The sequence below is a fragment of the Lampetra fluviatilis genome, chromosome 16, assembly GCF_964198595.1.
Source record: "Lampetra fluviatilis chromosome 16, kcLamFluv1.1, whole genome shotgun sequence".
In the NCBI taxonomy this organism is placed as follows: Eukaryota; Metazoa; Chordata; class Hyperoartia; order Petromyzontiformes; family Petromyzontidae; genus Lampetra; species Lampetra fluviatilis.
Window position 1 is genome coordinate 13,154,752 of NC_136290.1, and position 25,821 is coordinate 13,180,572.

The following is a 25,821-nucleotide window of genomic DNA, read 5'->3' on the forward strand; positions in this document are numbered from 1 at the left end:
CCCTTCGGTCCTCGCCGACCAGGCCGAGGCCTTCAATCCGCTCCACTGGGAACCCCGGAGCAGTCGCGGGGGCGGCCACCTCGGACAAAAAAAAAACATTTTCTTCTGGCCTGGACTTTTGCAGCTGTTTTAGACTAATTGCAGGGTGCTGATTCCAAATCTGATCTCAGATTTGCTCTATCACATCATTTTTATGCTATCGGCATACCCCATTTTCATTGATCTTACTCGAAATTAACTATGTCACTTATGATTGCAAGTTGTTGCGAGTCAGTGACTGCTTTAGTGTTAAAATATGGTGCTGTATTTTTAGGATAGTGTGTTTATCATATAATTTTATGTAGATATCCACATTTATTTCATACTTTTCTTCTGCAGTTTTTATTGAAAATGCAATATTTGATATCTCAAAAATGTGATAGACAAAAACTGATGCCAGATTTGGAATCCGCACCCCAAAATGACCTCAACACCGTTGGAATACCTTATGCCAGAAAAAGTGTGTTGACCAGTGTTATCGCCGGTGCCGGCTCGGAGCCCCCGACCGACACGGCGTTAGCCCCCCCCCCCACCGCCCCCAGGCAAACCGGGCTGTCACGGCGTCACCCACGTTGTGATTCCGCTCGAGAGGGCACACCTCCGTCTCGGCGCATCTCCGTGTCCCACTGCAAAGTCATTCACGTGGGGCCACCTCAGCGGTCTCTCTCACTCTCTCTCGTCACTTTGAGATTCATTCACAGTTTGAGGAAGGCCGTTTTCATCCACCACGTCACGGAAGTTTGGTAAGTCAGCAATGGCAGCCGAGACCCCCACCGACCCCCTCCGGGAGTCAATCTGTTTGCGAGTCATTCCATGTAATTGATTCATTATTTTGGTCCTTCTTCTATCTTTGTCAAATGTCAATATTTACAAGGGTAGATCGACTTTCGGTACTATATCATACAAACACACACTCTCTCTCTCTCCATACGAGAGTTATTAATAGTTGGCAGTCACTGCAGTCCAGCGCCTGCGCAAGGGTTAACGCCCATGTGAAGCCCCGAGGAGTTCGCTGGGTATTTAACGGCGGAGAGCGACCGCCATTGCGGTCGTATTTCTCGGCAAGCGCCTGAACCGTGACGGCCGCGCACTTCCCCAAGTTTCTGGACGATGAATCACGCGCGGGGAAGCGTCCCCCAAGTCCTGGCTCCGTTGCCGCCGTCGCCAACGCCGCCGCCGCCAAATTCTTTTTTTTACAAGTCATTTGTAGATGGTTTACCGCCGACCCATGAAATGGAGAAAAAAAAGAAAAGAAAACCGCGGCTGCCTTTTCCTGGGCGTGTGGCCTGCGGATATGTAATGTGCGTCTCTGTTTTTACCCAATTTTATTTCACTTGTACTATCAGCGTCATGTCAGGAGACAAAGTATCTGTTCGAAACTCTCGCACAGCAGTGAATCGCGAGACCCGTGGAGTGTGACATCACAGAACTACTTCCCTTCAAGCTACATTATTTATCCTGACGGGAGCACTTTCCACAACCCCGTGCTCCAGAGCAATGCTTGTGTGACGTGGAAATCGAACTATTTTTTTAACAATCATATTATTTCATGTAGTATTTGGTGACTGGGCTGAGACCATCCACTCGCTCGCTCCACTTGAGACAGCGATTTAATTATGGGCGGTTGAACCTCGGATTTTAAACCAGGATCTCAGCAGCGCCGGCTCCACCCCCACTCTCTCCTGTTCCTTACTGCGCGACGGCACGCCGCGGGCACAGCCAACCTAGACCCTGCCTCCTGCCTCACTCACGGCGAAACCGCACTACGGGAATTGGCCAGCGGGCGTAGCAGCGATTGCCCGCGACCCCGTGGCAGCCGGGTGAGAGGTCACGATCACGGGCGCGCGAGGTGCACCCCTCTGCCCGCGGCGGCACAGTGGTGCAGCAGGACTGACGGCAAACCGGACACACTCTGCCGCCTCAACGTGATAAAAATATATAATAGGGGACACGGTTTGGGCGATGGCTCTTTCTTCGTTGCAAACAAAACTAAATGTACGGCGGCAAGTAGGTTGCTAACGTGTTCGTGTCGATGACTGAATGTTTTCAGTTTGGATTTGTGAGTTTCCTCCGGCCACTCCGGTTTCCTCCCCGCACGCAGTGCCCTTAAACACGTACACACGTAACACGCCTTACTTTCATGATGTGGTGATGCTTCTCGTTACTTATCAAACTCCGAGCGAGCGACGGCGAGCTTTGCGCCGGTGCCGTCGCTGGGCAGACGTAACGCAACGGACGCCGTCCAGCCACGCGAATCGCTAAATTGTCCAAATTCAGGGTCACGATTGGATTCGACAAAGGATTCCACCTTGCCTCGTTTCCAGCTATCATTTCGACTCCTTGGTCCAGACTGCCTCGACGGTCCTTGTTTGATCAGCACGATTGACACTTCCCAGTCTTATTTCTTCTGTCTCGTCTTGTTTGCAGCCGACTCGTTTGCACCGTCCATCTTATCGAACCGCCTCTCGTTTTGTTGTCTCTCGTTTGTACTGCCGCATCTGCGCTGTGCATCTCGCTTGTACTGCCCCACTCTGCTCTTCCCTCTGTCCCCTCTGCACTCGATCTTCTCTCGTCTCCTGCCATCTGTCGACCTCATTTGTCCCGACCGTTTTACCCTGACGGTGACGCGACAAAAAAAAAGTCACGTAAAAAATAAACTTGGCGAAATTGCCTGCACCCACCTGGGGCTCCCACGAGGTTTGGGGGGGCGGAGCGCCACCCAGTCCCCGACCGGGTCCCCCACCAACGCCCGGAGGCTCCCCAGGGCCCCCATCATCGTCCTCATTGACCCCCTCATCCGGTGGAACGCCGTGTATCTACCAGAAGCACGGGGGGTGGAGGTGGGGAACCACACGGACACGGGGACGCGGGGACACTTTAAAGAAACCCGTGCTTGGGACGCAGGCAAGCAACAGCGGAGTGATGCGTCGGCCAGCAATGTATTCGCACGACCGTAATACGCTCGCATCAGATCGCGCGCGTCAGAATCCACTAATTACAATTTACGCAAATCGCGTGCAAATTAAATGCTAACGATACATTTGGGCTAATGGAGCGAAGGAAACTCCACCGAAACGCCGCGCAATGAGGGCATGGTACAAACAAGGCAGGGAAAGTCGGACAAACAAAAGTGAATTGAATGAGGGCCTGAACCGAAACAATTTATTGTATTGCTGGGGGCGGGGATGGTGGGAGCCATTGCTACATGCCTAATTAGAGGACATGGTTGAACCCAGATGACCTTTATAACCAGGTGAGAGCCCACAGAGCCTGGAGTCTCTTTCTTAAGGGAGACTTGGGTTTCAATAAGTTCAGCGAAAAAGCAATTTCCCAAGTGTAACACGAGAAAATAAAACACCTTTGTATGTACGTGTGCACGTTGCACTTCTTTCACACCGTGCGTAGCCAACCATGCTAATCGGAGGTGCTGGATGTAGGCCTCTCCGCACTGTCAGAGAAGGTGGTTAACTTGAACATACTTAACCATGCTGGTCAGTGCGAGTGGCCTAGAATGGAACTCTGGTCACCGGGTTCGTACCGCGGTGCGCGCTAACCACTGCGCCACCACTCCAATTGCACCGCGTATTCTTTCGGGAGAGTCTTGAGGAACCGAATCAAATTTTCCTCGGTTCCTGAAGAAGTTCCGAGCACGTGGAGCGAAACGTCGGACATCGTGCCGAACAACGACGAGTGGCACGACCCGAAAAAAAAACAGGTCGGGAGAGCCACACAGCAAGCACAAACACGACCGCCCACGCAACGGGAAGGATTAGCATTCACATTTCCAAGTAATGTAAATACGATAAGATTATTCAACGTTAATTATTATTTTAAATTATGCAGTAGGTTCCGGCGATGTGCGGGCTTACTCCATAGAACGAAGATAAGGAATTTAGCGAGTGCGTGCGTGTGTGCTCTGCTCTCTTCAAACTTTTCGATAGGCGCAGCTTTACAGGAGGAATAGGCGCCGGCTCAAATTCCAGATCACTCCTCCTCATGCACAATTAATCCTCTCGAAAGCGTTTGCGCAGCATTTTTAATTCCGGCGGAATTAAACTGTTTACTCTCTGGCATTTCAATGTTTTATTCCATTAAAAAAAAAGTTGTGCCTTGCAGAAAGGTTACAATGCGAGTTGCTGGCACTCCATTTACAACACAAAAGGTTAAAGAGAATAGCTCATTTATACACCAGGGAACGGTGCTAAGAAAAAGGGCTGCCCGTGCCGGCGGGAGCTGTTTGCAGAGAGGGGGGGGGGGTCCCCTCTTAAACTCGCATTGCAAATATTTCCCGTTCGCGAGCGCGCCTGCGATTGTTTGTATTTTTTCTTACGTCTCGTTTTTTTTTCTTAATTTGCCGCTGCAGCAGTAGCAGCAGCAAACTCAACGGCACACGGGCAACGGTGAGTTTGACAACGTTGCCGCTGTGTAACGCGACGACGAGACTTTGCGATTCCGTGACACTTTCTCTGCCCATGTGCAAGGTGTGCCAAGATGGATCGCCGCATCGCAAATCTGTGGAGAGATGGCGACGGATCGGGGAGGCCTTCATCCAGCAGTAGGGCACCACGGTGGTGAGATGTTAACTACCTCGACTGGGAAACAGGAGGTCGTGGGTTCGATCCCAACCCTGACGCCTGTATATAATGGAGTTTGCATGTTTCTCTATCCCCGTGGTTGTGGATTTTTCTCCGGAACCTTCCATTTCTCCCTCCATATTTAGAATCAACATCACGCATTTAGAGTATTTGGCTGCTATAAATTTACACAGAAGCCACTTCTCATTGAGCGATCATTTGTGGCCAGGCTGCTTCGGAGAGAGCTGTATAGTTCAGTGGGCATTACCTGGTAAAAAAACCAGTTTAATGGCAGTAGATAGAGACTATTATTGTTATCACGCTTTTTACCCAGAAAGGCCTCGCGGAGTCTCAAGACTCGTTTTCAGGGGGGTTCTGCAAAGTTTTCCCGAGTAGGGGACGTTGTTTCGGCTGCGTGCGATCACAATCACAGTCATTTGCAGGGAATCTTGGGATGTTTGGCCAATGCCGGCTACATTATGTGTGTGTTATTTAAGCTGATCAGGATGATGATAATGAAACCTTTAGAAATGCAACCATTTCAAGACACAAATGGGAAGTGGTACAGGGGAGGAGACGGTGGAGGGGGGGGGGAACATCATGATGGGGTGGTGGGGGGCGGATTTTCAGAAATTATTTTTTCCAGAAGTAGCAAACAGGGTGGAAGTGAAACGCTGCAGGGCGTGGAGCGAGAGAAGAGACGACGGCGTGCGATAAAGGCACGGGCGTGATGACACTTCACAAGACCAGAGACCCTCGGACAACAGGCGGACGGAAAAAGCGGGAGGTCTTGAGAGCCTGAAAACTTGAACAGGGGGAGGGGGCGGGGGTTGGGGCACAGGGAATCTGGCAGCGGCGAGAGCATCACATTTGGTGCGTTTCACCGAAAACAGAGGAGCAACCCCCCCCCAAAAAGGAATCGGGGGTTCCTTGGCATTGCGGTCGACCTTCTCGGCAGAAGTTCCGACACAAAAACGCGACGCCGCCCTGTGCCGTGGACGCTCCAGCAGTGGGCGAGTGCCAATTGAGGCTTTTGTTGCATTATTTACACGTCATTAGTTTTGGGCTTTATTTATGCATACGTTTATTACCTTTAATTCTGCAATTAATAGCGTTGTTTATTTCATTACGTGACTTCGAATAATGCGGCGTAAGGATTCCCCCCCCCACGTCCTCCCAACCCTTCACGATAAAAGTCCCCGAACATAAAACGGAACATTCGACACATATGGCCATCAAAAGGTAATATTTGTTTCCCATATGTTCCGCAGAGGCGCAATATGCCATTTAAAAAGAAAAATGATTTATGTAAAATCTGATTGGGAAAGACGCGTGAGCTCGTGACCGAAAATATATTCCTGGCACTTGCTCGGTTTGCTTAAAAAACATGAAACCTGATATTTATTCATTTGTCAAAAAGTCTGGTTGTCTCCAAACCCAAAGGCGTGCCACCACTGCCACTGCTTCACAGCGAGGCATGTAATTATGCATCGATTTAAATACAATCGCCTGCTTTCACTTCTGTGCGGGGGGGCGGGGGGGGGAAATTTAATTTATTCATGATGTATGCAAATCATGTTCTCGTTTATGATCCAGGCTAAGGAGGCATAACAAATATTGCAAAAACACCCCACATGCAAACGAAACAAAATAAATCGTTGATTCTCGAATCCAATCCCGACCATCGAATCGTCAAAAATGAATCGAATCGTCAAAAATGAATCGAATCGTCAAAAATGAATCGAATCGCCGGGTTGTGGGATGTGAATCGTACCTACCGTGCACGGTGCCCCATCACAACCCAAGCCCAGCAACAACAACAAAAGCAGCATCATCGTCATCATCACTTGCACAGCCACAGCCATTAGCCAATGATCGCTATTGCGTCCGCATCGTCGTGAATTCCCTCTCGCTCCGATTCCAAACGCTTGCGGGAGGTCACTCCGCCATGGCTGTCCCCCATTCACCATCGTCATCATCACACTCCGGGGGCAGAGAGCCCCCTGTAAGTGTCCACCGCACATTTTGCAATTTGTCTCCACTTAAATTTCGATTTAAAGCTTTCGTGATTGCAGGGATTCATCTTCTTGGTTCTTTCGGTAAAGTCACGTTGAAGGGAAATAATAAAATAATAAAAATAAAACATAATAAAATAGTTCTCACGACGTTTCGGCCACAACGCAAGTAGCCGTCCTCAGGTGAAGAACAGGTCTGTTGGAAAGACACCTGAGGACGGCTGCTTCTTGCGTTGTGGCCGAAACGTCGTGAGAATTATTTTATTATGTTTTATTTTTATTATTTATTATTTCCCTTCTACGTGACTTCACCGAAAGAACAGAGAAGTTGTCTCCACTTCCCTGTCTTGTGTCAATGTGCTCAAGTCGTGCGGCATCCTTCTGACACCAATCTCTGATGGCGTCCGTCAAGCCGTTCTCCGTTAGAAATTCCCCTCTTCTTTCCAGTTCCTTCGAATTTTTTAGAATAACACACTTCAAATGTTCCTGTCGTTGTCCGTCCAACTACACGTGGTGTCCAAATAGTGTCAGGTCCCTTCTCATCACTGCCTGCATCATCATGTCCTCTTCCAAGTACAATATTTTCTCCTACTTCTACCACCTCGTATTTCTGCGTCTCGCACGAGTCAGCACCTCCCCCCCCCCCTCAGCCTCCCTCCCCCCAGCCTCCAGCCCCCCGCCCAGTTCTCCACCAACACTTCAATCAGAAGCTGCTGAAAATGCCTCTGGGTGTTCAGGGCACCAACAAAATGCGAGGGGCAACGCGATCCTCCGGGAGCACCGATTTGGATAACCCCGATTTGGTTCACGCGCGGCTGGCCACAGCTTGCAAAGCGGCCGCAGGAAAAGCAATTAGGAGGCTCGCTCATTATGGTGTCATTTGAATTCCCGGCCACTTTGCGAGCGCGCGCCGTAGGGCGAGGCGGTGGCGGCTCCAACCGTTGCGCCGCGTGGCCGGGCGCGTGGTCTTTAAAACCGCGCACCGCTTTTCAGACATCCCAAGTCGTTAGCCTCGTGGTAATTTTATACAATTTCCGAGGGGGGGTTTTCGTGTGACGCTCTCTCGCTCTCCGCAAAAATTATTTTCAATCTAACTTGTTTCCCCCCGGGGGCAAGAAAACATATGCATACATATGACGCATTTAAAACAAAAAAATGACACCGTGGTGCGAATAGAATGAATTATACATGGCCGTCAGTTAAACAGCAGGTTTTTAAATACCATTTTTTTCGCTGTTAAGGCTCACTGGGAGCATATGCCGCACCTTAAATACTGAATAAAAACACACATGCAGACACACACACACACGGGGGCATGGTCACGTGCAACATTATAGTCAGAAAATGCACTCTGGCGGCGTTTAATATGCGCTCTCGTAAAACATTATTACCCCGAGAGACAGAAATAGGAGAAACATGGGTCAAAGAACAGAGGGCAATTCAGAGATATTATACTGACTGTAAAGAAAAGTAAGTTGGATGGGGCAGGGCACACGATGGCGAGGGGGGGGGATGATGGCCCATGAACAAGAGTGGTGACAACCAAAGTAAAGAATCAATTCTGAAATCGCATCGCAGCCCTGCATCGTGACAATTCTTCGGCGGTGGTGGTGGTGGTGGTCGAGACTAACGGAGCCACGGCGGAGGGAGAGAACCGCACGTGGAAGGACGACCGCCGTCCAGATGGAACGATGATGATGATGATGATATCGGTTCACGAGCATGAAGGGAGATGGATAGCAACATCGCGGGACACCGAGGGATGGAGACGACCCTCATTCAGCTGTGGATATATCACGGCTCACAATGATGATGCCGATGAAGAAATAAAAAGAAAATACAAAAGCAGCGTGCGACGAAATCCAAACTGAGTCAGCGGCCCAGAGTGGGGCACAGTCCGCTCACGCTCGCACCCAAGGGTCCACATAAGTTCCCAAAAGTGGAAGGCGAATGTCTCGCTACCAAAGGGCAGCGCCCGTGTGGACGCACTCACGCGGCGCTCCGCGCGGTACCGCATTCACACGGTCACGAAGTACCAAAGGTCACACGCCCACACGGTCGGCACGGTCGACACGGTCAAACAGTCACGCAGTACCACAGTCGCAAAGTCGCACAGTCACATGGTCGCACCTCCTACTAGGCAAACCCAGCCATTACGCGCCGCTGCAAAAGATCCATAAATCATGGCAGCTACTCGACGCACTGCATAGCCACTGCAGCCCCCTCCAGAACTACAGCAGCACCCCCCGCTCCGCCCCCACCCACCTGTCTCCACGCATCCTCCTCGTAGTCCCACTCCTCCGGCGCCGCCACCCCCCTCATCCAAGCCTCCTCTGGGCCCCCCTTGGACAGCTCCCCGCGCACCTCCCCGTAGATGGGGGGGTCCTCGACATCGCCGGCCCCGGCCCCCCCCCACCGGGAGCCGGTGTTCTTCGCGTCGCCCTCCGGCCGCCCGCCTCGTCCGTCGGGACCTGTCGGGGGTGTCGGGCGTTCCGTAGGAAGAAACGACAGCTCAGGGGGGTTTGTATTAACCTTCTAAAACGTTGCGACCGCCACCGCCGCCGCAGTGTTTTGGTTTTTGTGTCACTGGGTGAAGTGTCCTCTTGGGACTGCTCGTGGAGCAGGGCATCCACCCTCGTGACAGAGAATGGCCCGCAGAAGTTGATATCACAGAACTGCTTCGGAGATCTCCTTTAGGTGACCTTTAATCAACTTTACAATGCACTCTGCTTGAGAGGTGATTGTCGCATGGTCGTCAAAACCAAGTTTATATTGTGGAGGTTTTCGTGGTTGTGCCGTACGGGTCACCGACGTGTGTTTTTCTTCAGAGTAGACCCACATTTACAATTGGTAAATTACTGTTTGTAAGTGTGGGTATACAAATTGTAAATGTTGTGCGAGTTTACTCTCCAACACACCGGTGTGCTGAAGTACTCACTAATTGGCAAGTTTTGTGCCAATTAAAAACCATTACCAATTGGCTGTGTTGGGTAGAGGGGGGTCCACGACACATTTACATTTCTGCAATCTCCAACCAATTGTTCACGCTCACTGGCCGTGCAAATGAATCGGTGCTCTGCTAAAGTTCCGTCACCTTGCCGTGGTACCGATCTCTTGCCAGGCCCACGGGCCGGAGACTGCTCAGTGCTCTGACTCAGGAGCCACTTGGCCACATCAACGCGGTGACCTTCACGTTGACCTTCACGTTGACCTTTGTCATGCAGAGACTGGTGCTAACGAACGACTGAGACGATACAAAGATATAACAAATATTCACACACACGCACCCCAACACAAGTAAAGAACAAAAGACCCATTCATTATCGGAGTTTTTGTAATTGTACGCCCCAGTGCAGCCCATGAATACAAGATAGAGCTCATTATTCCCAGCAATGGGAATGGCAGATTAAATGGCACTAACCTGCCATTCAAAGACATCTTCAGTTGTAGCCAAAGTTGAAACGCAAGCACCTTGCGCACTCGTCTGTATATTTACATATATTTACAGTGAGCTCGATGTTAACACACGTGCTAATATCCTCTGCTCATATCAAAATCACCATAGACGGAGCTCCATCTCGTGAGATCTCAAAAGCTAAAAATGAACCCAACCTGCTCAGTACTTGGATGGGTCACCACCAGGGCTTGCCAGGTGTTGCAGGCGTGGGGCTGCCATCAGTGGCCAGGGGATGACAGTGCTGAGTGTCAGTTTAACACGTAGGCTTTCGCGACCAATATTGTTCATAATCAACGATTTTTGGGTTTAGATCGCGTTATTTATAAATGTGTCGTAACCCTCCACCACCCGGCACGGCCAATCAGTAAAAAAAGTGTCACGTTGACAAAAGACAAATAGTTCACTGCTTTAGCCCACCGGTGTGTTGAAGCGTGAAACCACAACATTTACAATTTGAGTACGACGTTTCGCTGGTAATTGCATCCAGCTCAGTACTTGGATGGGTCACCACCAGGGCCCGATGATGCTGGATGCAATTACCAGCGAAACGTCGTACTCAAATTGTAAATGTTGTGGTTTCACGCTTCAACACACCGGTGGGCTAAAGCAGTGAACTATTTGTCTTTTGTCAACGTGACACTTTTTTTACTGATTGGCCGTGTCGGGTGGTGGAGGGTTACGACACATTTATAAATAACGCGATCTAAACCCAAAAATCGTTGATTATGAAAGTGCTGAGTGTCTCCGGGCTCTCCAGTTTCCTCCTCCCATACGAAGGCCAAACTCTCACTACTCTTGGACTTGAATAAACATATTCTTAGGTTTTTTCGGTAAAGTCACGTAGGTAAAAAAATAAAATTAATAAAATTGACGGTTCCACGGTTCCACCTGAAGACGGAAGCTTGTGTTGCCTCCGAAACGTCGTGATTTTTATGTTATTTTTATTTTACTTTTATTAATTATAATTTTTTACCTACGTGACTTTACCGAAAAAACCTAAGAATATGAATCCTTGCAGTCACGAAAGCGTCAAATCTAGAATAAACACCCAAAACGCACGACCCCTTTGAAGCACTCTGAAACTCGGTGAACATTTATTGGCATAATCTCTTTAAGTTAATATATATATTTTGAAACAATTAATGCACTAATTATTACATAGTAAGTTAATTACACTGATGATAGTGCTGCTTTGAATATAATTAAGCACCTGTTATCACATTACTTTTTTTTACCTTCTGTCAGCATAAACAATTCAATACTAGCATAACACATCGCACAATACCAGGCTGAGTTACACATTGCACCCCCTCTCCCTACCGTTGGAGGCTGTCGCCATCTCTCTCACACACACCTCTCTCTCACACACACCTCTCTCTCACACACACACACCTCTCTCTCAAACACACCTCTCTCTCACACACACCTCTCTCTCACACACACCTCTCTCTCACACACACCTCTCTCTCACACACACCTCTCTCTCACACACACCTCTCTCTCACACACACCTCTCTCTCACACACACCTCTCTCTCACACACACACACCTCTCTCTCACACACACCTCTCTCTCACACACACACACACCTCTCTCTCACACACACCCGCAATCCACCGAGTCAGCGGTGGGCAACCAGTGGCCCCGCAGGCGTCCCGCGGAGCCTCACTCCCCCCCTTCTCGTAGTGGCCTCGTCTCGGCGTGTGTAGGCCCATCTCGGCATGTCTAGGCTGATGCATGGGGGGGTCACGACTAGCGCACGAGCGCGACGTCAAGCTTGAGGCCCACTGAGGTGAAGGAGGGCCACTCATGTGGCCTGCAGACTATAGTCTGGGTTGACCACCATTGACTGAGTGCGTGTGAACATTGAGGCAATTTCATTCCCGGACGCGTTCCTTGCTTTGGCTGCCACTCCGTGTTTGGTCTTGACTGCTGGTCATCAATGCGTGGAGTGAGGACGCGTCCTGCCCAAGCGGACGTGCGCTTTATCTTCCTGGTCAAAGTGACGATCTCTCTAACCCGCATACGTGCTCGAGTCCACGCATTACATCTCTCCGCCTCTCAATGCAACTCCAAGCGTGCATCATCTCTCCACGCTAATTTGCATCCATTTTGGTTTTGTCGATGTCCACGTTTCTGATCCTCATATCAAAGCAAGGGAGCGTGGCCTCATTAAAAAAACCTTTGCCTCTTTTAGCGCGTTGGTACATTGAACTTTTTATAATCAAGTTCAGCTGCCCTAAAAGCACTTCCAACTTGTTGTCGTCTGCCTCTCTTTATCATCATTTTGATCTCGTCGAGGCCTTCCTCTACGCTCCCCTGCTATGGACCTCCAGAATGGAGATGTTCTTCTGCAGGCCCCCGTGGTCTGCATCAGCCTTCCCGACATGAAGTCCGCTCAGCCGTGGCAAATCGGTGCTTTTATAGAGCGGACTAAAGAAAAATACTGATTTTCTCTTCTTGTTTAGCTTCATTTGTCCCTGTGCCATCGGTGCTTCTTCTCAACCTTTGACTGAACATGGTGGCGCATTACAAATCTTGGATTGATCGATTCATTCAATAACTGACCGGGGTAGATATTCTGCTGTGTTTTATAGTTGCGTTGTCCGTCCGGTAGATAAACAGCTTTCCACAACTCCTTGGTTCTTTCGGTAAAGTCACGTAGAAGGGAAATAATAAAATAATAAAAATGAAACATAATAAAATACAATTCTCACGACGTTTCAGCCACAACGCAAGCAGCCGTCCTCAGATGAAGACGCTGTCTTTCCGACAGCCCTGTTCTTCACCTGAGGACGGCTGCTTGCGTTGTGGCCGAAACGTCGTGAGAATTGTATTTTATTATGTTTTATTTTTATTATTTTATTATTTCCCTTCTACATGACTTTACTGAAAGAACCAAGAAGATGAATCCCTGCAGTCACGAAAGCTTTAAATCGAAGCTTTCCACAACATTTGCTTCCTAGGTATTTTACAGTTTAGAGAATAGCGTTTGGCTAAAGATTGCAATGCATGATCCTCCTGCAGCAAAACAGTCTACCTGGATCAATCAATGGCACTCCTATTATCATCAACTTAAATTTGATGAATGGTTGAGTGATGAAATCAGCTCATCTGCAGGAGCTACACAATCCTGATTTGGACATCTGTGAAGAAGAGCTGTATAGCTCATCGGATTCCTCCAGGTCCGTGGGATACGGTGACGGCTTGGCGAGGGCTTCATCCAGCAGTGGATAGACCATGGTTGCTGCTGCTGCTGCTAATGGTGATGGTGGTGTAGGAGCACCATCAACACCTTTTTGCGGTGTGGGTCACAAAGCTACGTGGCAGCTCAGTTGCCAGGAGACAATTTTATTTTTTGGCGAGCGTTCCAGACGGCCTCGCGCGTCGTCGTCCGAGCAATCACAGCGGCCACGCGCAGCAGCGGCGCGCGGGGGCATTCCGCTGCGCAGGAAACACGACCGGCACACGGAGGCAACACGCTGCACCCGGACACAATTACGACGTGCGATCGTAGCGCGAATTCTCAGCGGTGCCGAAAGGATCCCCCCCCACCGGGTTTCCGGGGGGGGCCGCCAAATCGCGCACCGGATTCATTACCGGTCTCCTTTGATGCGCCCCGACTGAACGAGCGATCGAGAGCAACGTTTTGCGCGATGTCTCCCGTCCAACGCGCCGCGATAATCCACCCTGGAATGAATGTGGAACGGCGGCGCTCGACATTCAGTGGTGGTCGTGAGCCAGTGGTGGAAATTCGATATTCACATTGGCAGGAGTCACGAGAATGTATGACACCCACAGTAGGAAAACATTAACTGAAATGAATCCCGAGTGATATCTAGGGAATGGGTTATGAATGGGAAGGGAGATGAGATGGAGGTGGCCTGGGTGGCTCGGTGGTGAGCTCGTACCACAGAGATCCTGGGTTCAAATCCAGGTTTCAGCCACCCGTGGTTAATTCAGTTTCGCAATTGTAGTGAGTTCAGGGTTTAAGCTCAATAACAAATGATTGGACAAAATACTTTGCAATATTGCAATTACTTTTATCTTAATTAGTCAAAAATCCCATTTCTGGAATTTGACTACCTTACAACAGAAGATTTTCTACAGCAGAGCATGCGGGGAAATAGAGAAATACAGAGTCCCAAGCGTGTGGATTAAAAACAGTTGACGCAAAGGGATTCTCAGTAGATTTTCTACGATATTTGCTTCTGTGGGATGTCCTCCAACCCGCCGATCCGCCCATAGCGGACATCTGTGAGAAAGAGCTTCAAAAAGCTCACCGTATTCCTCCTCCAGTCTAAATAATGATTCTGACCGATGCACTGCCCTGCAAGAATTTCGAATGGGCGCTTCTCATCTCACGACGTCACAGCGACTACGATAAGCACCGTAGTTGAAGAAAAAAAAAATTTTTGGGGGTAAAAAATTCCCGTACATTAAAAAAAAATCCCAATTTGTCAACTCGAGCTGTCGGGAGGCTTGCCAGGGTCCAGTGGGAACAAAAGCGCCGCGTGGGGCCCTGTCAGCTGTGACGGGCCCCGGGGGGGGGGGGGCGGTCACGCATGGGTGGGGGGGGCCAGTGGCTCCGAGCCACTCGCGCTCTTCCTCGTCGCGCTCGACGCTGACGCTCGACGGCAATTAGCCCCCGCGCTAATCATCGCCAACCCCGACACACGCCGGGCGGCCACCTCACGTGCCCCGCCGTGAACATGTAAACGATAGCTAAAATTTAATTTAGAATTTCAAATGAAATGAATGCCAACCACGGAAGCGGTGATGAAAAAAACAACAACAGGATGATTCGCGCATTCACGTGTGGGGGAAGGGGGGGGGGCGGTGGGGTTCGTTTCTGTTTCGTTTAATTTAGTTAGACACTCGCGCCAATTATTTGTGCGGTGTGCGGTGGGCTCGTATTTAATTAATCTTACATCGCAAGCGAACGAGCGGTAAAGTCAGGCCCTACATTTCTAATTACCTGCTCGCTCGCGAGCTTACTCCGTTCGAGCGATGTACATCGCACCAAAGCGTACACACACTTCAAAGAGCACTTGCTACAAACTGAATTCAATATGAATTCTAAAGAGGGTAAAGGCGCAGCCCTGCAATTGCTTGAACATGCCACTGCTGGAGGAAGGGCCCTCTACTCGCGAGAGCCTCAAGTGGCTATTTTGGCAGACTCGTTCACACTTCATCACAGGCGCCACGATGGCGAGATGTTAACTACCTCGCCTGGTATGCAGAAGGCCATGGTTTCGATCCCGGCCCCTACGCCTGTATATTTGCAATTTGCGTGTCTCTCCACCCTGTGGTCACGTGGATTTTTCTCCGGGTGCTCCGGATTTTCCACTCCACATTTAGAATCAACATCACGAGTTTGGAGTAATCGGTTGTTATACATTTCCACATGGCAAGTCACTACTTCGTTGAGCTATCATTTGTGACAGCCAGGTGGCTTCTGAAAAAGATCTACATAGCTCAGTGGGCCTGAGCTGGTTAAATAAAAAAGAAAAGTTTTTTCAAGTAGTTCAGTCATCTTTTAAGGGGTGGGAGTACCCACACTTTACCCCGCCACACGCGGACCTGCCGAGATGATTAACTGGTGCAGCCCATTTAGACTGCTGGGAAGGACAAATGCGGGGCCATTTCAGGCACCTGCTCCCCACCCCATCTTTCCAACCGCCGGAGAGATCGAACCGGCGACCTCTGCCACTGCAAGTGCAGCAACGCCGACCGCTATACAACGGCAGCGCGAATCCAGACTCGGCGCAAACCTGCACACGAGACAATCTCCGAGACCGTGGCCGAGATGTCGCGGATAGGCAGCCTTTGAGGACGGCCCGATTTAGGGAAGCAGAGCATCTCACGTGGACGGCCGGGCGTGCGTGTGTGCGTGTCTGTGTGTGTGGGTGTGTGTGGGTGTCTGTGTGTGTGCGCGCGCAACTGTGGGCAGGCTTAGAGATAAATCACAAGCTTAAGAAGCAACGGCAACACATTACAAAGTAGCCTTCGCTATGAAAACCGCAATTCTGGTGCAATTTTATTTTGGTAAGCTGCGCGAGTAGCGATGAAGCCAAGGGCCTATCGCAGCCCATTCCCGCCAACCTTGACGGGCGCGCGGCGCAGGCCAGCCAATTTATTTTTATTTGGGAACGTATTTGCGCTCGATATCTCCACCCTGATGAATACATCTCATTCACCGTGCCGCCCCGGCTACGAAAAAGATAAAGAATTAATTCCGCGAGATGGGTCTTGAAACAAAAAGTTTGTCAGGGATAGAGATGCTCGTCGACCGATACCAGGATTCGGTGGGATTTCGACCGATATGTCTTTTTAAACACGACAATGTTTTTTCTGCGGTAGGGTTGCTTAAAATGTGTCTTATTCACAGCCCCCTCCACTCCCAACATCTTATTGCAATTGCGCTAAAGGCCTCATGTCGCAGAGCAGCCTGCAGAAGAGGCCTCACACCAGACTCTTTCCAAACGAATCCTTCATGTGATCGTTTCATTCCTTGTTTGTGCAGTCCGTAGCTAGCGGATCGTGACGTCTCGTGGCAGGTGTGATTGTTGGCTATGTTTGCACACTAACCTTGACTCAAAACATCGCAACGCACGAGGCTGCCAGGTCTTTCTCGCCAATGTTTACAAACGCGCGCGCGTGCACGCTGCGAAGGGAACGTACGGCACTTAAAATGGATATTTCAATTCTCACGCCTAGAATTTAGCCAAATGAAGCACAAAACTACATTTTGGGTTGCGATGGGTTGTTTGTAGAGCCACTTGCTGACACCATCAACTCACTCCACTTGAAAACCCGGCTTAATTACAGGCGGTTGAAACCTCAATTCGAACTCAAAATATCGGCGACGCCAGCTCAGCGCTCTTGACCACCGAGCCACCAGGCCCAGCCCAAGATGTGGCCGCTATTGTGCGTCAACACTTGCTACTGCAGCATTCATGAATAATGACACATTTTAACTTGTAACGCGACGTCGCACGCACTGTTATTCGCTGCTCACTCACGGACAGAGGGAACGACTCGGGGAAGAACCAAAGACAAGGCAGCAGCCAGGCGGTGAGCCAGCAACAAATCCCCCTCCCAAGCTCTGTAGTCCTCTATATATAAAGGTGTTATTGGCCAATGAATGACCGTTTACATGCGGGAGGGACTGCGACATGCTCTTCTTCAGAACGCTGGTGTTAAGACGCACAGTATTCCCTCGTTATTCGCGAGGGAAGTCTGCAATGCAAATATCACAATGAATGAACCGAAGTTATATTACAAATAAGAGTTTCAACCCTTTATCACTCCACTGCTGGACGAAGGCCTCCCCATGCCGTGTCGGTTGCGTGAGAAATTGAACTTCTTGCCACAAGGATAAATCAACGTGAAGTAATTCTATTGTTAGGCATGGAAAAACGTTAATGAGCTATATGCCAATGTCGAGGTCTGCTAGCCACGGGAGGGCTTCAGAAAGAGTTGGTGTAGTTGTACTGTCCTCCTCCATTGAAGGAGGGGCAAGACCGCAGTGGTTTCCTCCGTGGTCCAAAGTTTGGGTTGCGTGGCCACACCGTGACTAATTTACGGAACCCTTTTTGGTAGTGTCAAGATGAAAAAAAAGGGCATTACCAATTTTTGGAAAAAAAACAAATGCTTAACATGTGGCTGTGTCATCATTAGACCTCCTTTGCCAGTACCAAAATATAATTATTTAATAGGGTTTTCCCATTTTTTCTGGCAACAAAACTGAAACCTTTTTACAAGGATTCGTGTCTGCATTAACCACAATACTTGTAGTCAAAATGCATGTTCGAGTTATGAAGGAGATGTTTGCGTATCGGTCTGCTGAAGATGCTCTGATGCGGTCGATGGTGACATCACCAGTGTCTTCAAGGAGGAATGTCAACACCAGGGAGGTGAGATGTTTAACTCTCGAATGAGGCGTTTATTCTGGACGTCTGCATTGTTCATCTGTGAAAAATAATGTTTACAGCTCATCGGAGTCCTCCGGTAGAAAAAAATATTCTGATTCTGTTAAGCAATACGTTACCTGCAGCGTAAGTTGCACAATTTTTAGGCCGATCATTGCACAATTCAAAATGAAGTTACATGAACATTAATCCGGTATCATCATCTTCATTATCGTCAGAAAAGCATTGGCGAGGAAGAGCTGGCAGCCTCGTGCGTTGCGATGTTTTGAGTCAAGGTTAGTGTGCAAGCCTAGCCAACAAATACGCCTGCCACGAGACGTCACGATCCGCTAACTACGGACTGCACAAACAAGCTCATGTTCGGGGCAACGTACGCTCACAACAGCAATGAGGTGTTGTGTCTGACTGAAATGTTTTCCATACGGAGCGTTATGCCATATCTGGATTGTTTTTGCCGAGTAAAAGTAAAACAAAATTGCAATGACATAACAGGTGCTTAGAGTGTTTCCAATGCAGTAACTATCATCAGTTCCATTCGCGTACACCTTGTGAGTTTTTGGCTCCGAATAATGTGCACGTTAAATACAGTTATAATTAATGATGAAAAAAACGTAATGCCAATGATATTCACAGAATAGCCTCCCAGTCTCGAGACTTCTTCAGAATAGTTCTCCATTGGACTGTTTGGTCACTGCCAGTGATGAAACACATACGAGAAGGAGTGACACTCAAAGATCCGCACAGATAGATTTAAGCATCTGCTACTCTAATACCTGCCCGTGGCTTATCTCACAGCCCACTTGCTATTCTTAGGAAGTCTCCCATCCAAGTACTAACCAGGCTCAAATCCGCTTAGCTTCCAAGCCCTGACAAGACTGGGAGCATTTGGGGTGATTTGGTTTTCAGTTTTTAAGTTTCATTTATGAGGTACTAGCTTTACTACCCGGCTTCGCCCGGGACTTGGATTCACCACGCCCGGCCGCCTTTGTCTCCCCAGTGGCGATGTTCACACACCACACCAATTACTCGTTTGAGGCTGAGTCGATCTAGGGGAAGCCCAGGACCGGTTCAAATAATCGTCACCGGTGGTGGCCGTGAGCGGGAATCGAACTCGGGTCGCCGGGTTCGTAGTGCAGCGCGCGAATCGCTACGCAGTCGCTGCCCCCCCACACACACAAGATAAAGACAAAGATCCCCCGTGTAGCCTGTGAGACTCTAGGGGGCAAGTGCTGTTAGCGAGCACCTATGAAGGCCAGCACGGCACACGAGGGGACGGGTGGGTGGCCAGCACCACGCCCGGCCGCCTTTGTCCCCCCAGTAGCGATGTTCACACAGCAGACCAGTTACTCGTTGGAGGCTGAGTCGACCTAGGGGAGGCCCAGGACCGGTTAAAATATGGTTTAAATAATCGTCACGGGTGGTGGCCGTGAGCGGGAATCGAACTCGGGTCGCCGGGTTCGTAGCGCAGCGTAGCGCTACCCACTACACTACAATGCGTTACGCTTCCACGTGCGTGGGTCACGTGACAGATGTGACGTCACAGCTCACTTGCCGTGCAAAAAATAAATGCATTATTGAGCTCCCCCGCCCAAAAAAACACAAAAGTGCATTTTTATATTTTTTGCATGGTGGACAGCCTGGAAAGTATCCACATGGCAAATTTCAAGTTTGTTGCATGTCGGGAAGTACGTTAAACATTTTGAAAAGACAAACATAATCACAACTTTGCCTTTTATATATATGGAGATAACCCTGATTTTAAGCTTTCGTGACTGCAGGAATCCATACTCTATGGTTCTTTTGGTAAAGTCATGTAGGTATAAAATAATATAAATCACGTTTCGATCGCAACACAAGCGGTCGTGCTCAGGCAGAAAAAATAAAATCCAGCAGTTCCAATGGGACAATGCATATTTTATCAGTGTGTTTTTTGTTTGCATTTTGACCACATGCACTGTGGTTAATTGCATACATGATTTATTGTAGAAAAAAGTTTCAGTTTTGTTGCCAAAAAAAAGGGGGAAAACCCTATTATTATATTTTGGTACTGGCAAAGGAGGTAGAAAGTTAATATACGCAGCACACTGATACATCCGTATGTTACGTTACTGCAAAAGAGCCCCCCCCCCGTCATTAACAATCATGAGCGGGTGGATTTTTACACTCCCGCAGAAGGTCGAGCGGAAATAAATATTTTTACGCAAATTCGCTTTGAATTTGTCGTTTCTTTATTGAAAAAGTTATTCAAATTACGATTAAAATGAGCCAAGAATGTGTCCAGCGCGTGACGTCACTTCACATGAGGCCCACCCCCCCCGCGTGACGTCACTCCACATGAGCCCCCCCCTTATTAATATTAATGAGTGGGTGGATTTTTACACGAACTCAGGTCGAGCTGAATTTAATAATTTATTACGCAAAGTTGCTTCAAATAATACGTTTGTTTACAAAAAGTGACGGTAAAAAAATAATCTACGCAGCAGTGCTACATCCGTGCGGGACGTCAATGCAAAAGAGCCCCCCCCCCTTTATTGATATTCATTCCCGCGTGGAAATTTACACGAACACACAAGAAGGTCGTGCACTCCACATGCCGCATCCCTCCCCTCATTAATAATCATGAGCTGGTGACGTCACTCCACATGCTGCACCCCTCCACAATAACCATGAGCTGGTGACGTCACTCCACATGCTGCACCCCTCCACAAGAACCATGAGCGGGTGACGTCACTCCACATGCTGCACCCCTCCACAAGAACCATGAGCGGGTGACGTCACTCCACATGCTGCACCCCTCCACAATAACCATGAGCGGGTGACGTCACTCCACATGCTGCACCCCTCCACAAGAACCATGAGCGGGTGACGTCACTCCACATGCTGCACCCCTCCACAAGAACCATGAGCGGGTGACGTCACTCCACATGCTGCACCCCTCCACAAGAACCATGAGCGGGTGACGTCACTCCACATGCTGCACCCCTCCACAAGAACCATGAGCGGGTGACGTCACTCCACATGCTGCACCCCTCCACAAGAACCATGAGCGGGTGACGTCACTCCACATGCTGCACCCCTCCACAAGAACCATGAGCGGGTGACGTCACTCCACATGCTGCACCCCTCCACAAGAACCATGAGCGGGTGACGTCACTCCACATGCTGCACCCCTCCACAATAACCATGAGGGGGTGACGTCACTCCACATGCTGCACCCCTCCACAATAACCATGAGCGGGTGACGTCACTCCACATGCCGCACCCCTCCACGATAACCATTAGCGGGTGACGTCACTCCACGTGGGGCAACCCCCCCCCCCTCATTAATAATTTAATAATCATGAGCTGAACAATTTTTCTATTGAATATTTCAGATTTACTACAATAACACTCGTCCTTGGACAGGCAAACAAGCTAGTGAGCTATATTAAACTCTTTCTCAGAAGCGATCTGGCCACAAATGATAAAGCCCAATGAAGTGGCTTAACACGTGGAAATGTATAGCAGCCAAACACTAAATGCACGTGGATTTTAAATGTGGAGGGGAAAAACTGTGGAGGCCTCAGAGAGAATAATCCACGTGACCACGGGGAGAGAAACACACAAACTCCAAATATAGAGGAGCCAGGTTCGGGATCTAACCCACGACCTCCTGCTTACCAGGCGAGGTAGTTAACATGTTGCCACCGTGGCGCCTAATTGTGTGACCCAGCGACCCTCGCCTGCAGTGCTGGATTACAGGCCACGTGATTAGCCGCCGTCACCACCACCACCACCACGCAGTGATCCGTATCGGTCGCAGGAGCAGTGTGTGTATTTGCTGCGCGTGCATCCACTGATGTCTCCATGCAGATTCGTGAGCCGAGAGCTCATTTCCAGGTGACGTGCAGTGGATTGCGTTCATGGCCGGTGTTTCTGCGATCGCATTCCAGCGCTTCCTGTGATTTTTCCCACTCCTGTAGGCCGAGGTGGTCGGAACCAGCCGCAAGACGTCGCGACGTTTTTTATTTTCCCCGAGGTATCGAATCAATCCCGGACGGTTCTTTCGTGGCATCAGTGATTGGGGGTGAATAGTAAATGCCACCGGAGGCCACACTACATTCACCACAATGTAAGAAATAAAGAATAGACTCTTGCTTTTAATCACGAGAATGGAACGAGACAATGTGCCCAATTGCAACGGCGTGAATCGCAGCACGCACAGTTTGTCCGCCTAATCGTCCGTTTGTTCTCGGATGTATTTCACAATCCGATTGCACGGCCTGCCAGCATTCTGCAGAGCAAAATCGCCTGCAGCCTACCCAATGGTTTTGTTGTAGCCAACAGCGTCAGTGGCAAATGTTCCAGTGGAGAAAGTCGTTCGCGCTCGGAATTACATCGACAGGCAGGATTGGAGACACGCGCGTAAGTTAACGACGTCATCACACCGACTCTTGAGAAAAATAAGCGGGCTTGGACAATAACACGACACTGGCAGGGTTGATAATGCAGCGTGTTTTTAAAAGATGGACCCAATTTCAAAGAGTGGCAGCCCAAGGGAAGACCAGGCGAGCACACACGATGCGCCATCCACCCAGGAGATGGAGTGATGAATCAGTTCTCATGTGCAGGACCTGGGTGAATTTTTGCATCGCAAGACTGAGTGATGGCGGTGACTTTGGGGGGGAGGGTGGGGGGTACTCATCCAGCAGTGGACAGATCATGGCTGGACAGCTCAGGATGATGATGAAAGTTGCTCCAGTGGGCAGTTGCCTCCCTGCTCGTACGCTCGCAAGCCGAGCCAGTCGAAACCGGCCTCCAGTGCTTGATTGTGATGCCTGCTGCTGCTGTTGTTGTTCAATAACTGGCGCTGTTACGCAGACACGAAGACAATGCCTGCAGGGACAAAGCGCAGTCCTTCACGAGTGGGTGGTCTCCACTTGCAAAACACAAGGGGGGAAAATTATGCATGGGCATGGATTTGCAATGCCTTCCGCGGCGCGTTTGTTCTCGCATGTATTTAATCAGCAGCACGACAAGACGACAGATAGCTGTCAGGGGAAACACTTTTTTTTGTTGCATATTTACAAATCGCCCTTCTTTTTCTGGTTTGTGCCTGCAAGTTTTGAGCAACCGTTCTGATGATTTTGGCCGGTTTCGAACTCGGGCAAGACCCCAACGCAAAAACACAACTCGATGCAAATTTTCGGTTTCATGTTGGATCGACTCGACTTGAGAAATATTGCGCCCCCTTTATTACAGACCAACGGCCAAGGGCTCGTGAATTCACGCTTTCAGCTGCAGTTGGAAAGCACAACAGCAACAAACCCCTTCTCGCTATTTCCACTGGCCCCCAGCCCATGCCCGTAACCTCTGACCCCCCCCCCCAAAGCAGTGGCCTCCAACCCCAAGCGGAGACGGGGAGAGCCCTCTTTTATTTCCCGGTTCACCAACAGCTCGCCTCTGCGGCCTCGTCAGCGTGTCGGCGATGTGCGGCAATTCTCAGGGCGATCCTCACGAATGAGTGTGCATCACGCCCGCGCAGTTAGCACCAATTGCTCAGCGGAATGAATATTGCCAATTACATCGTGACTGCATCTGTAATCGTGCGCTGGTGTTCTTATTGCGGTTGTCCGCGCTAATTACGATATTATCTCAGTGAGCAGGGAGCAATCCACGCCAATTTACATAAGCGCTCAGCCCTTTGTAATGTCGAAGCCATCCAATTACTTACCAATAACTTGTCCTGTTTCAACGTGCATGCATTTATACAAACGCGCGGAGGTGCTTAAGACCAGGTCTGGCACAGCCTGTGTCCAGGCGAGTTGCGTTGTTCATCACCCGCCATGAGCAATCCACTGCCATGGGCAATCCACGCGAGCCGATTTCATCGTTCCATCTCCACGACGGACAGCCCTCTCGTCCCACGGCGCGACTCCCTCTCCCTTAGCCGAGTCTGCGGGACGGAGCTGCTCGGCCAATTCGCGTCGGCGGAAAACCATTACGGCGAGCCCGCGGGCACGCCGGCAGGCGGTAATTCACTTGAGGCCGGGTCGGCTCGCCGCTCGTCGGGACACCAATTAATTGTGGACGGGAGCTGCGCGCCGTGGCCGCCGGCGTCACGGATGCTGGGCACGACGCAGCACAGGAGCGCTGCGTGCGCCTCGACGCGCACGCAGCGCTCATCCTCGCGCGGTGAAAAATGCGAAAGCGCCCGATGAAGAATGCCAGGGAGCGGAAACGTTGCCCTCTCCTGCGGCTCGAATACCTTATCACTAATGTTTTTATTTCTGCCACCCCCCCCCCACTCCTCGAACGCTCTGGGAGTGAGTAAGCGGAGCTCAACACAAAAGGACAGCAAAAAATAAATCCCTTTACCTGCGTCTGGAAATAATACTGCAAAAGTCATACGTGCGGCACAAGAGCGTTAATGATTGTTTGGCAGAAATTAATTTCCGCTCAATAAAAAAAAATCAAAGAGCTGACACAAACGCGCGAGAGCGCACGGCGGCGTGGACGTTTGTTGTGTTTTCACGTGAACAAATGCGCGTTTAAGTCCCCAGGCTAACAATGGTGTTTGAGTTGGGCCCCTTTTAATAAGGCTCAATGCAATATTAACTGTGCTTTACAGCGAGCAAATGAATGTTTAATGAAGAGTTAGAGAGCACAAACAGCGTGTGGACCCGCTGCCCCACCACCTAATAAGATATGCTTGAACCTCGCATCACCTTCACAAGAGGAGAACACACGCGCACTGGGGCTCACGTGAGACGTAAAACAATTAATTGGCGATGCTGCGTCGGCAGTGGTGCACAATCACAAATAATGATGAAAACTCAACACATCTATCATTTACACTGTAGCCTTAAAAGGAGAAATTATGTAAGGCAATATTTCGGGTCAATATTTATCACCTTCTATTCTGCCACCACAGTTAAGAGGCTTATACTGGTAGGAACCTCTTGGTTACACCAGCCCACAGGGGATTATTGTGTCCGTCCGTCGTGCATCCAAAAATGGGAGGGGTGGGGCTGGGTGGGGTGGGGCTGGGTGGGGAGGGGCTGGTCACCCCGTGGTGCCCTTATAAAACTCAACGTTTAACCTACTCACGCCGGCTTGTGCCCGCCCTCACAGTCAGCCATATTTGTGGAATACACCACGTCGCCGTTGACCCTGGCCATTGACCGAGCAACCCAACGTTCCGACCAGCTCCCTCTTGAGGAATGTGTTTCAGTATCGGCCGCGTGATGATGATACGGCATGGTCTCTTAGCCTGGCGAGGTTCTCGAATATCTCTGAACAAGGTCCATTGCCCAAAACGTCGTCTGTGATATATTAGTTCGCAAACCATACAAATCGTAGATTTACGGTTGCGTGTACACGTGTCATTACGTGGCCTCGCTGCCTCGTGTGTCAACCGACAGCCTGGACAGCCTTGCAAACGAGATTTTCTATCTCAAGGGACTTTCCGGGTGAAATACTCTAATGGTAATAATTAAAAAAAACACACCCGTGTTTTTTCTTCTCTATCCAACCTGAGGACGATTGCTTGTGTGGCGATCGAAACGTCGTGATCTATTATTTTTTCAACCTACGTGACTTTACCGAAAGAACCAAAGAGGATATTTTAATCCTTTTAAGGTAGCGTTATCGACGACTGCGTTGAGGTGTTTCGCACGTGTGAAATGAAACGCGGTGACCACGTGCAAAAACTCGTCACGAGTAGTATTAATCATAATAAAGTGGGCGGTGGGGATGGGCAGTTCAATGCGAGAAGCCGGCAAACGTTTTGCCTCCGCAAGCCGTGCGAGTCAATGGGACCG

The 25,821-nt window shown here is 49.7% G+C and overlaps 1 protein-coding gene across 1 annotated transcript in view; it reads right to left on the reverse strand.

The window, feature by feature from the left end:
* The window catches only part of LOC144936446 (N-acetyl-beta-glucosaminyl-glycoprotein 4-beta-N-acetylgalactosaminyltransferase 1-like), a 112,656-nt gene that overhangs the window by 62,513 nt on the left and 24,322 nt on the right, over positions 1–25,821 (reverse strand). The window contains exons 2-3 of the mRNA XM_078863497.1: positions 8,894–9,099; positions 2,721–2,855 (exon numbers count right to left, since the gene is read on the reverse strand). Of these exons, the coding sequence (XP_078719623.1) occupies positions 2,721–2,855; positions 8,894–9,099 (341 nt within the window). The remainder of the gene's footprint in view (positions 1–2,720; positions 2,856–8,893; positions 9,100–25,821) is intronic.